Below are 12180 nucleotides of genomic sequence, written 5' to 3'. Positions count from 1 at the left end.
TTATTGAGGACCTGTTATGTATGGGACACTCTAACAGGTGTACTTTAAGGCATAGAAAAGAGACATAAAACATGTTTCTGTTCTCTAGGATTTTATAACCTATTTGGGGAGAGATGTCTGAATCAAGTGAAGTAATTTGTGAATTAAACAAGTTAATGTTTAATTAACAGCCAAAACCAAGGACTGCCTTGAGATTATGTATTAGAAATGATCAGCCTTCTTGGAATTTAGCTTTGACAAGACCATACTGCAGTAGGAAGATGTAAGATTGTGTTTTTTTGGTCATAGAAAATGGAATTAGTTATATAAAGTATGATACGAGGCTTTAAAATACACTGCCAGGTGCCTTTTTTTAGAGTGTTGACAACTCACCTTTGTTGGTTTGCTCACTATCACAGAGAAGTTGTGATGGAACAGGCGCGATGTACTTCATAGGATGCGGTTATAATGCTTTTCCTGTCGGATCTGAGTATGCTGACTTCCCACACATGGATGACAAGCAGAAAGACAGAGAAATAAGGAAATTCAGATACATTGTACATGCGGAGCAGAATGCCTTGACATTTAGGTATGAAATTCGTTTGTGTGTCTTTTCTTGAAAACGTAGCAAGGCTTTAAAAAAAAAATGTAGCCAGGGTTAGTTGAAATTAGTTTTCTTTTACCTTAGTTTATTTCCTTTTTTTTAAATTCTAAGAAATATTCTTTTCAGAAGTATAATTTTGGTTATACCTGGAATTTGCTGCCAGACCTGAGGCCATTGTCAGATGTCCTCCGGGCCTTCAAATTTGCTGAGCGAGCCTATTTTTTTCTTGTCTTCCTTGTCTCCAATATAAAATTGCTTGAAGTGTGTCATTAGGGTCTTGTAACGACATCTTGTGAGATGTCCTCTATTTTCTAAATCTAGAGCACATGTATCTATGAATATATAGATTTTATTATGAACCAAATTGCTTTAATGTGGTTTTTGTCGGAGATAACTGGCATTACTACCTCCCTTCTGATGTTACTCTAGATCATTTCCACAAACATTTCTCAGCATTTACTATTAAAGGAGTGATCTTAGGGTATTCAAACTGAGCTAGACATGGCTTTTGTCCTTGAGGAGCTTATAGTACTCCTCAGTGTAAGGCTGCATTCAAGCTAAGAGGATAGTTTCTTTGGGCAAGGCCAACACAGAATCCTGTGGGAATGCAAGGGCTGCTGCAGACAGAGGGGCAGTGAGAGGGGAAAGCTTTAAGGAGAAACTGGCATTTGAGCTGAGGTTTGAAGGTCTGGTGGGATTGTGGCAATTGGAGTTGCTTACTTGAAGGGAAGCCATTCTTGCGTCAGATAGCACCAGATGCTTCAAGACCATCTTGAAGGAGGAAAATGCTTGTGTGTTTAGGAACATGAGTGTTCCAGTTAGTCTGGACCATGGAGCACATGCAAGTAGGCTGGGGCTGGACGGGGGAGGACTTGGAGTTTATACTCCATTTGATAGGCCGTAGGGAGATGGCCACCCTACTGATCACTTAGGTTGCAGGTATATTGTTCAAATAGACCAGATGCATAAAATTCTGTTGCCCGGGTCTAGGCAAACAGAATGAGTCTGAACTAGGGAGATGGATCTGGAAGCCTGGAGGTGGTGTAAGACAGCTGACTGAGAACAGTGGAAACCACAGAACCGGCAAATGCAACCCCTGTGGCCTCAGATGAGAGCCATTCCTTGGTCCTAAACTACCCCAGCAAACAATTCCTCTGTTCTTGTCCTTGTGCTCTTTGTTACAGGTTTACTTGCTTCATTTGTATGGAGGCAAATATTTGTTAAAGTATCCTATCTCAGGGAGGAGCTAAAGGAACTGTAACTCAAAGCAGAATTTTATTATTAATTTATCAATTTAACAAGCATTTATTAAATATCCAGTAGGTACTAGATAAGGGTCAGATCTTTTGGCTCCTGTGATGAGCTAATGTCTAATCTCTCACGGTAAACGCATAAGGAAGATGTTCGTTCTAGCCCCTAACTGTGGCATTATAAAGTTCTTCATGTAGAGAGCATTGTTCTTGCTCTCCTTCCCTCCTCTCTCTTTCAGTGTCTGTCTGTTCCCGTTTTTATTTATAATATAATACCGAACATCTTACTGATTGCTTAGAATAAATAAATGAATTTTAATTATAACAATTGTCATGTTCAGATTGTATATTAACATTTTATGAGTTTATATATTTTGTATATTCACTAATTCAGCAAGAATAAAGTTTATTATTGTTTATAATGTAAATCTGTTTTAAAATCAGCTCAATTTTAGTGTTTAAGGATTTCTCTAAAATATAACTCCCCTTTTGGAAGCTACCTTTCTAATATTTATAAATTTTTTGTAGGTGTCAAGAAATAAAACCAGAAGAAAGAACTATGATTTTTGTCACAAAGTGCCCATGTGATGAGTGTGTACCTTTAATTAAAGGTGCAGGCATAAAACAGATCTATGCCGGGGACGTAGATGTTGGAAAAAAGAAGGCAGACATCTCTTACATGAGATTTGGGGAACTTGAGGGTGTTAGCAAATTTACAGTAAGTAGATACACATTTTATTCAAGTATATTTTCTATTATATTGTTAGGTACCCTGCTGAATATTTTAAATTAGTGATTACCACACTTTAAACTATTATCACTGAGTTTGTTTTTGTGTGCAAGCACTCACCTGATTACAAATGTTCAGCTTAGGGGCGCCTGGGTGGCTCAGTCGGTTAAGCGGCTGCCTTCGGCTCAGGTCATGATCCCAGGGTCCTGGGATCGAGCCCCATGTCCGGCTCCCTGCTCAGCAGAGAGCCTGCTTCTCCCTCTCCCTCTGCCTGCCACTCTGCCTACTTGTGCTCTCTATCTCTCTGTCAAATAAATAAATAAAATCTTTAAAAACAAACAAACAAACAAACAAAAAAACAAATGTTCAGCTTAAAATCTCTGTCTTAATGAATTTATATGTCTCTAGAGAGTTGCATATTCTGGACCTGAGATCTTGAATTAATCGTCCCTCTGGTGCCCTCTGGTGGCTAACAAAAGAAAATCCTTGACCTACCTCTTCCCTCGCTCTTCTGGTTCGGGTGGTAAATAGAGGTGAAAATAGTTTAGGATTACCCAAAAGACAAGGACACACACACACGCAGGCACTCATGACACACATCTCTCATGGAAAAAAATCAGAGAAAGAAGGGATTTAATATTTGATATTTTAAAAAAAGTACTAAGATAGTTCATGGGAAACTTAGAACTTTATTTCACTATGTAGGTTTTTAAAAAAAACTTCTTTTTAGAAACAATTGCAAACATACAGAAAAGTTACAAAAATGCTACAAAGAACTTTTTTTTCCCCAGAAACCTTTGAGGGTAGCTTGTTGACACGATAACCAGATCACTCTCAAATAGTTTGTTATATATTTCCTCAAACAGTAGATTTTCTTACAAAACCATAATACAACAACAAAACTCAGGAAATTATCATTGATACATTACTGCTGTTTCATCCACAGGTTTCAAAGTTCACCAGTTGTCCCAGTGTTCTATAGAGCAAAAGGATCCTGCCCAGAATCATATGCTGCTTTTTAATAATAATTCTGGCATTTAATGTAACACTTATATACAAGAACTTGCAGTAGGTATAAAAGGCATATAACTGTTTATGAACTTCAAGTTTACTGGGGCACCTGGGTGGCTCAGTTGGTTAAGCAACCAACTCTTGATTTCAGCTCAGGTCATGATCTCAGGATCATGAGATTGAGCCCCATGTTGGACTTTGCCATCAGCGGGGAGTCTGCTTGAGATTCTCTCCCTCTGTCCCTCCCCCCCACTCACTCTCTCTCTCTAAAATAAATAAATAAATCTTAAAAAAAATTTCCAGTCTACATTCCTGCTTTGAGTCCACAGTGCCTGGAACACATAAGGCACCAAAAAGATATTTTTTTAAATTATTTTTTATTTATTATTTAAGATAGACAGCATGAGAGGGAAGAGGTTCAGAGGGAGAAGCAGACGCCCTGCGGAGCAGGGAGCCCGATGCGGGACTCGATCCCAGGACTCCAGGATCATGACCTGAGCCGAAGGCAGTCGCTTAACTAACTGAGCCACCCAGGCGCCCCCAAAAAGATATTTTTTAAACTGTCTCTATATATGTATACATACACTTATATATTTATATTTTTAATTTATATTTAAAAGTTTAAAATTATAAAACATATTGTCTAGTTTCTGCGTGTGTGTGAAGTATCATAAATGTTTACCTTTTTTATTTTTGTCATTGATTTTTGGTTTTTTATTTCCAGTTTTATTTAAAGTTTATCATGATTTTTATTTTTTTTTAAGATTTTATTTATTTATTTGACAGAGAGAGACACAGCGAAAGAGAGAACACAAGCAGGGGGAGTGGGAGAGGGAGAAGCAGGCTTCCCACCGAGCAGGGAGTCCGATGTGGGGCTCGATCCCAGGACCCTGGGATCATGACTTGAGCCGAAGGCAGATGCTTAATGACTGAGCCACCCAGGCGCCCCTAAAGTTTATCATGATTTTTAAAAGAAAAAGAGGGCCCTGAAAGAAAGGAGAGATGGGAGAGGTGCCTCTTTTGTAAAAGTAAACAGAAGCTTACATCCAGCTAGTCAAAGGGAAATCTCCAGTTCTGTGTTTTTGTTTTGTGTGTCTTCATTCCTCCTGAGAAGTGGGAAGAAATAGGTGTTTCACATTCTCTCCATAAAGATTAAATGATCTAGCTCTTCAGGACTGTGACTGACAGATTAAGTGAATTCTGAAATTTGTTGCTTACTGGTGGATTTGAGTAGCTTTGCCACTGTAAAGAGCATGAAGAGATCGGAAGGAAGGAAGATACAGTGACAGAAACAGAGGGAATGAGTTCCCTGGGCAGAGATGAGCCAAGACCTGCCAGGAGTACCCTTCTCAGGTGCACATGGTTCTTCTCAGGGCTCCTTCCAGTGACAGTTAGCTCTCTCCACCTTCCCATCCTTTCCCTCCTCTGGCTTGGTTCGCAATATTATGTAAATGATTTCAACTACCTGCTTCGCTAAATGCCTAGTTTTGTAAATACCAGTGACTAACATGAACTAATATTCATTCTAAATTTGAATGTCAGTAATGATTATACTTATTTTTAGATTGTCAAGAGTAGTATAGGAGTGTCCAAAAAATGATATTTTTTAAATATTTTATTTATTTATTTGTCAGAGAGAGAGAACACAAGCAGGGGAAGCGGCAGGCAGAGGAGAGAAGCAGGCTCCCTGCTAAGCAGGGAGCCTGATGCGGGGCTTGATCCCAGGCCCCTGGGATCGTGACCTGAGCCGAAGGCAGACACTTAACCGACCGAGCCACCTAGGTGCCCCCCAAAACTGATATTTTTAAGATTAAAGCAAGTTGAAATTAATTTTGTTTGAAAAGTTTTGCTTTTCTCTTTGAGGTGTTACCACATACCTTGAGATAGTTGGTTCTGTTCTGTGGGATTGTTGCAGACTAGATTAGGGCTGAGCAACAGTATTTTCAAGAGTAGATTTTACCAGTGTAGGCCCATGTCCATTTATTCAGAAACTTTTTTTTCCTGTTAATACATGTGGATTTTTCTCTATTAGGTCATATTACTTTTTTCTTATTATGAAAGTAATATATGCTCATTGTAGAGGACTAGGAACATAAAAAAGAACAAATATTCTCTGATAACTCATAGATACTAATGTTAACATGTTGCTACATTTTCTGTGTCATTGATAATTCTTCAAAAATAATGTTTAATGATTCAACAATATTCTAACATATAATATAACTTATTTACCCATTCCCCTGTTGTGAGTTCCCTAAAATGGTTTCTGAGTCTCTTACAGTTAGAAATAGTCTTTTTATGATTATCCTTAAATATACATTCAGGGTTATTAGTTCTTACTTTGCCCAAATTAATAGATTTTAGTGGTTTGACATGTTGTGAAACATGTCTTTTTTTTTTAAGTTTATACATAATCACCCCGTATAAATCCTCTTTTTTCTGGCGCCCACATTTCTGTAGGCGACCAGCCGGTTCTAGATGTCCTTCCTTTCCAAAGACTTTTTCACACACGGCGAAATGTTTGTCTGGTATCTCATTCCATCCCCAGGGATCATGGTATTAGCTAGTTGATCTGTTGAACTCACTGGTGCTTGCGGAAGAGACTCCGGGTACTGCACACTGAATTGCGCCTCTCTAGAGATAGTGCCTAATGAGGCCTTTTCAGTCAAGTTATTAGTGATTCTGATGATGGGGACTTCCAGCCAAGTGAGAAAGGAAGGGCTGTGCCCTGAGGTACTGATTACACATAGTTTTTCTTCTCAGCTGCTCCAGGCTTCTTGGTAGTCCCTGAGAACCCTCAAGCTTCCCTATTTCCTTCTGAATGGTTGAGGCGGAAAACTGAAATCAGAGGAGATATGATATGATCTATGATGTGATATGACTATATTAAAAGGCAAGATAATCTGGGTCATATTTTCATTCTTTAATATCTAGGCCTTCTGTAGCTATCATAAGATGCTGTAGGACCTGGAGATGGAATGTGGAATGGTGGAAATCCTATAGTGTTGAGCACAGGCTGACTCAGGTTTTAATTCTATTGCTGCCCTCAGTGTGTAACCCTGGGCAAGTCACTATACTTCGCTGGTCTTCCACGTCCTTACCTCTAAAATGAAGGTAAAGGATTTTAAAGTTCCTTCCTTCTCTAAGAATATTGATTCTGATCCCAGAAGTCCTATCATTCAGGGTCATTATTAGGGCTTGGTTGGTATGAACATGCTAACTCTTTATTCTTTACATTTAAAAAAAAGTTTTAATATTTGACAGCAGGGTGCTAAGATGCTATTTATTAAATCCTTCTTAAACATACATATAAAAGCTTTTTGCCCTTTTACAGTGGCAGCTGAATCCATCGGGAACTTGTGTTCATGAACATAATGAGCCTGAAAGCAAAGAGAGTAAGTATTTAAAAGTCTTTTATTAAGCTTAACTTTGTTGTTGAGAAGAAAGGATATATAGCGAGTTTTAATGATCAGGTGTTGGAAATTGTTGTGGTCGTAGATAAGCATGTTCTTTTCGCAGGTTAGATTTTTGCCATTCAATTTGTTCACAAACATTTGTTGTGTATCTACTATATGCTAGGTTCTATGGAAAGTGCTGGTTTATAATCAGTCCTATAGAATCTGCAGTTTAATACAAATGATCATGTACACATTGAATATATAAATTAAATGTATATGAAACAGTAAACAACAGTGCTCTTCTATACCAAACTAAAACTTGTTGGACGGTTAGAAAGGAAAAATGTGTATAATTAATACAGATGGCTATAGGGCCAAATTAGAGGATGTTTTATTTGTGTAAAGCCATATTTGTAGAGATTTGTAGGGTCAGAGAATGGAAATCCTCGGGTTATTTGAATAATCTAACTAAAGTCATCATGGCTACCATAAATGAATTACTAGTCTTCAAAGCTTTATTATTTGCATATTAACAGATATTTTTAATGTAATGTCATCTTGGGGAGATCTTGCAATTCCTTAGGTATATAATTTTGAACACTAGTTATTGCTATACAGTATTATCTTTAAAGATTTATTTATTTATTTGAGAGAGAGCACAGAGGCGGGGCGGGGGGGGGGTGGGCCAGAGTGAGAGGGCAGAAGGAGAGGGAGGGCAGGAGGAGGGGGGAGGGAGGGGCAGAGGGAGAAAGAGAGAGAGTCTTAAGCAGACTCTGTGCTGAGTGCAGAGACCTGCATGGGGCTCAGTCTCAAGACCCTGCGATCATGATTTGAACAGAAACCTGTGGCTCAACCGACTATGCCACCCGGGCACCCCCACAGTATTATATTTAAATATAAGCTGTGTTATCTATCTGTTTGGATTCTAGGTAAATGGAAGTTTAGTATAATAAGTAAAAAGTTTTTGATAACAATGATTTGATTACCCTGAAAAATCAGGAAATGAAGAGGTCTTTACGAAAATAATTTCTATAGTTTCCATATAGATACCTTGATTTTTTTGTGTTCTGAATTTAGCTTTATTTATTCAAGTAGTATGTTTTTTTATTTGCCATCTGGGAAAAAAAAATACCTACCTACTCCATCTTTTGAAAAAATTAATCAGGGAAAAAAAGTGAAAAAATAGAAAGAAAAATATATATGGATCTGATTAAAGAATGTGCTTTCAGTAACAGTGTTTGAGGGGGTCAATTAATAATTCCCTGCTGCTAGGGAAAGGACACAATGAGCACTAACCATACAGGGATGAATTAATTTATCTATGTTAAAATTAAGAACATCTGGTCATGAAAAGATATCATTGAAAGAGTACAAAGGCGAGCTGTAGACTAGGAGATATTTGCCACTTAAAATCAATAAAGGATGCGTATCCAGGGCTTATTGTTCGTCGGTCACTAAGGAAAGGAAGACATGCTGCCCTTAGCAGTCCTGAGACTGGAAGGAGACGTTGTGAAAGGGGAGGGCAAGAGGAAGGCTTCTGCTTTGCTGGCAATGTTTTCATTATTGACCTGGGTGATGGTCAAATGTAGGTTTGCTCTGTGACTGTTCACTGAACTGCAAGGTCATGTTTTGTATATATTTTTGAACATATGTTTTATAGCAACAAAAAATCTTCCTATCTCTTTTTCAATTTTGTAACAGCCTTGTTGCGATAGAATTCATATATCATTAATTTGCCCTTTTAAAGTATAGATTTCAGAGTTGAGTGAATCCACTTTTTAATAGGCAGACACTATTCTAGATAGCCAGGGTTATCTAGAATCTGTTCTTCAACAGTTGAGAATTTGAAGATGAAATATAACGAATGTTCCTTTTTAACTTAAACATTATTTTGATCTTACAACCGCTATGACTTTAATACCCATGTGTTTGAAGTGAAGTTTTCCTAATATTAAGTTATTCTTGAACACTAGATGGTGTGTTGAGACCCTTACCTTCGGGTGAAGAACAGCACCAAAACAAAAAGCTGTGTCTTGGAAACCACTAAGAAGTCCTGTCTAAACTGGAGTGAGGCCTCAAGAATTTGCATTGCACTTTTAAAATTCAACCTTGTTAACTCAGAAAATAAGGGTGGATTTTGTGAATAACTGAGAAAAATTGTAAGGAAGATAAGTTATTACTACCATATGGATGATGTTAATGAGAATATCTTTAGTTTAGATTTGTGTGTTTTCCAGAATATGGTGGTGTGTTCTTTTATTACATTAAATGAGGTAGCAATGATTTAATGAGACAAATTTAATCACCTGTAGAGGTTAATTTCTCCCTGTCTTATCTTTATATTAGCCAGTTTTTTTAAAGGGTTTGGTTCACTGGAGGTCACATCTCAGCAGAAACTTATACACCTTTTAAAAAATATTAATTCCTTCAGATTATAAAGGTGATAATTAGTAAACTGTTGCAGGGAAATAAATGATAACCTGGCCATTTTTCAGTCAGTATATGGCTCACCAAAAGCTCACATTTTACATCTAAAGCTTTTTAATAATCAGAATTTAATTAGGATTGAATCATAAAAAATGAAGGTGGCATACCTGATCCCCATTATAAAAGTATATTCCTAACAGCGTTATTAATTTGTTAAAAAATCTTTCGATATATAGAACTAACAGTGATTTGTTGGACTAGGGTGTTAAATCACTGATTTGGGGTAGCAGTAGAAAGAGCATATTATTCTGAGGCAGTATTGCTGTTTGATATCACTGACTCTTGAAATCACTAACAACACCAAATTTGCTTATGATGTTAACAGTGAGGAAATATTTTAGTCTGGAATATTGAAACTACCCTTTGTCAAATTCCGTTTATAAATGCTGCCCATTTTCCCTTTGTACAGTTAACAGAGTGTCTCGCGGCTTGGAAGATCTTTAAAAATATTCGTAAACCTTAAGAATACTGAAAATCTCAAGTAAACATTATGATCAATTCCTTTACATTCCAAATTGCTATTTGTGAGACCTCTCGTTTTTATTTCCAGAGAAACTTTCAGAGAGTTAGTCCAAAGGCAAATCTGATTATCTCTACATCGCCAAGGCAGGTGCTCCACAGGATGTCCCACCCACGTGGAGCACCTGCCTTGGCGATGTAGAGATAATCAGATTTGCCTCTGCTGTTATTCCCAACCCTTCCACAGCACCACATGGCCTCACAAGGCCCCCTGCCAGTTTCTCAGAATTGTTCACAGGACAATCCAAATGTTGGCTGATGTCCCTGTTTGTACAGCAGTCCACTTAGGTCCACTGGGAGTTCAAAGTCCTCATACCAGGCCTTCGAGAACTGCCATAAATATTGAGAGGGGAGGAAAGATATCCTTACAGATAACTAAGGCTAATTCGAAAACTAGTAGTTAAGTATTCTAAAATATTTATCAATATGAAAATACTGAGATTTGCTTACATCCTCCCAGTTGCTTCCATATATAATTTATACAAGCTTAAATTCATGTTAGAATTGTTTTTTTAACTGATATGTCATCCACATCAAATATTTTATAAATCAATCGGCAAATATTTCTTAAGACCCCAAAGCCTGGTATACTGTCAGGTTTATGGATTTATGTGTTGGATGTTGAGGGTGATATCAGAAGGGGGAGACCTAAAATGGGGGAAACTAGGATTGGGAAATGGGAAAATTGATATTTCCAAGCACTATGAAAATTTTCGTGATAATGCCATATTTCCTTCTTTACAACTGATCAGTTTTCAACATTTATTAAGAAATTCCTGTGTAGTACCAGAGGAAAGCTCTATGAGGGCAGGAATACACATACACACACACACACACACACACACATACATACATATATATATATATATACACATGCACACATTCATATGTATATACATATATACATATAAGTTATATGTATATAAATTTTATATATATATAAAAATATATAAATTTTTTAAGCTGATGAATCCAGTGCCTATGATAGTGTCTGGCACATAATAGGCATTCAATAAGTTATTTGTTGATTGATTGAATGACTGCTGGACACAGGCTAGGCCCTGGAGATGAGATATGTAAGAAGAAGCTCACAGTCAGTGGAAGAGAGAAGCATGTAACCAAGTAATAGAGACTGATTCTCAGTGGGGTCCCTGGACCAGCAACATTAGCATCACCCGGGGACTTGTTAGAGATGCAGATTCTTAAGGTCCATTGAGACCTGTTGAATCAGAAACTGGGCATGGGGCCCAGCAATCTGTGTTTTCACAGCTCTCCAGGTGCTTCTGATAACCTTAGAGGTTGAGAACCACCCTGTGAATGCCGCTATAGGAAGGTTCTAATATATGTAAATTAAAGCTACTAGAAATAATAAGAACAACTCTGTATTGCAAGGAAATTAGGATATAATTTTAGCTAAGAAAAGGTATGAGGTATGGAGATGTGTTTTAGCTAAGGGAAAAGAAAGTAAATTTTATCCTAAACTAAAGCTGGTTATTTCAGAATGGTCATTACAGAATGGAAAAGAGAAAAATAAAGGACAAACTAAAGACATAGGAGTTGGGAAAAGAAAAAGAGACAGGAAGGAAGGAAGGAAGGAAAAAACTTTTGAGAAAGAAAGAAAAAGAGAAAGAAAAAAAATTTTACCTTTTGTAATCACGTTGGTTAAAAATTGAATTGTTATAAGGGTTTTTAAAAATAATAAACTTGCTTTTTTGTTTTAGTAGCTTGCTAATGTAATTTTCTTTCATTTGCTAAAAGAACAAAGTTTTCTTGGACTTTCAGTCTGCTCTTGATAAGATATAATGAATGGTTTTCTTTACCTTTTAAGTAATCTGCCTGGAAAGCAAAGATGTTTTGTTGTACTAATTTCCTGTACTTCATGTTGTCTTTATCAGATCTTTGATTACTTAACTGAGTCTTAACATTAAGAGCTGAATTTTCCTTAAAACGATGTAGCCTTTTGTATTTGCCTTTAAAATCTTTTGTCACTGGTTAAATAGATAATTATTATTTCAAATTATCTGTGATCCTATTTAGTCAAATGTCCCAATCTTTTGATATTTTTGACAAACTTTTCAAAATCAATTTCTAAATAAACTTTTTTGACCAGGAAAGTAAGTTGGAATTTTCCAGGGGGTCCCTGAAACATCTGAAAAGATTTGTTTTCTTTCTTTATAAAAGAGAGATGCTATATGAATTGGT

General features: G+C 37.0%; 1 protein-coding gene across 1 annotated transcript in view; it reads left to right on the top strand.

Annotated features, from left to right (window-relative positions):
• Positions 1-11961, top strand: part of CDADC1 (cytidine and dCMP deaminase domain containing 1) — a 45472-nt gene extending 33511 nt beyond the window's left edge. The window contains exons 7-10 of the mRNA XM_028103334.2: positions 399-568; positions 2362-2551; positions 6909-6969; positions 8946-11961. Of these exons, the coding sequence (XP_027959135.1) occupies positions 399-568; positions 2362-2551; positions 6909-6969; positions 8946-9019 (495 nt within the window). The 3' untranslated portion in view covers positions 9020-11961. The remainder of the gene's footprint in view (positions 1-398; positions 569-2361; positions 2552-6908; positions 6970-8945) is intronic.
• Positions 11962-12180: the final 219 nt, after the last annotated feature.

Source organism: Eumetopias jubatus, unplaced genomic scaffold (assembly GCF_037043125.1).
Source record: "Eumetopias jubatus isolate StellerSeaLion01/CBP00866 unplaced genomic scaffold, mEumJub1_p1.0 scaffold_3, whole genome shotgun sequence".
NCBI lineage: Eukaryota > Metazoa > Chordata > Mammalia > Carnivora > Otariidae > Eumetopias > Eumetopias jubatus.
This window is presented reverse-complemented; position numbering and strand designations above follow the sequence as displayed.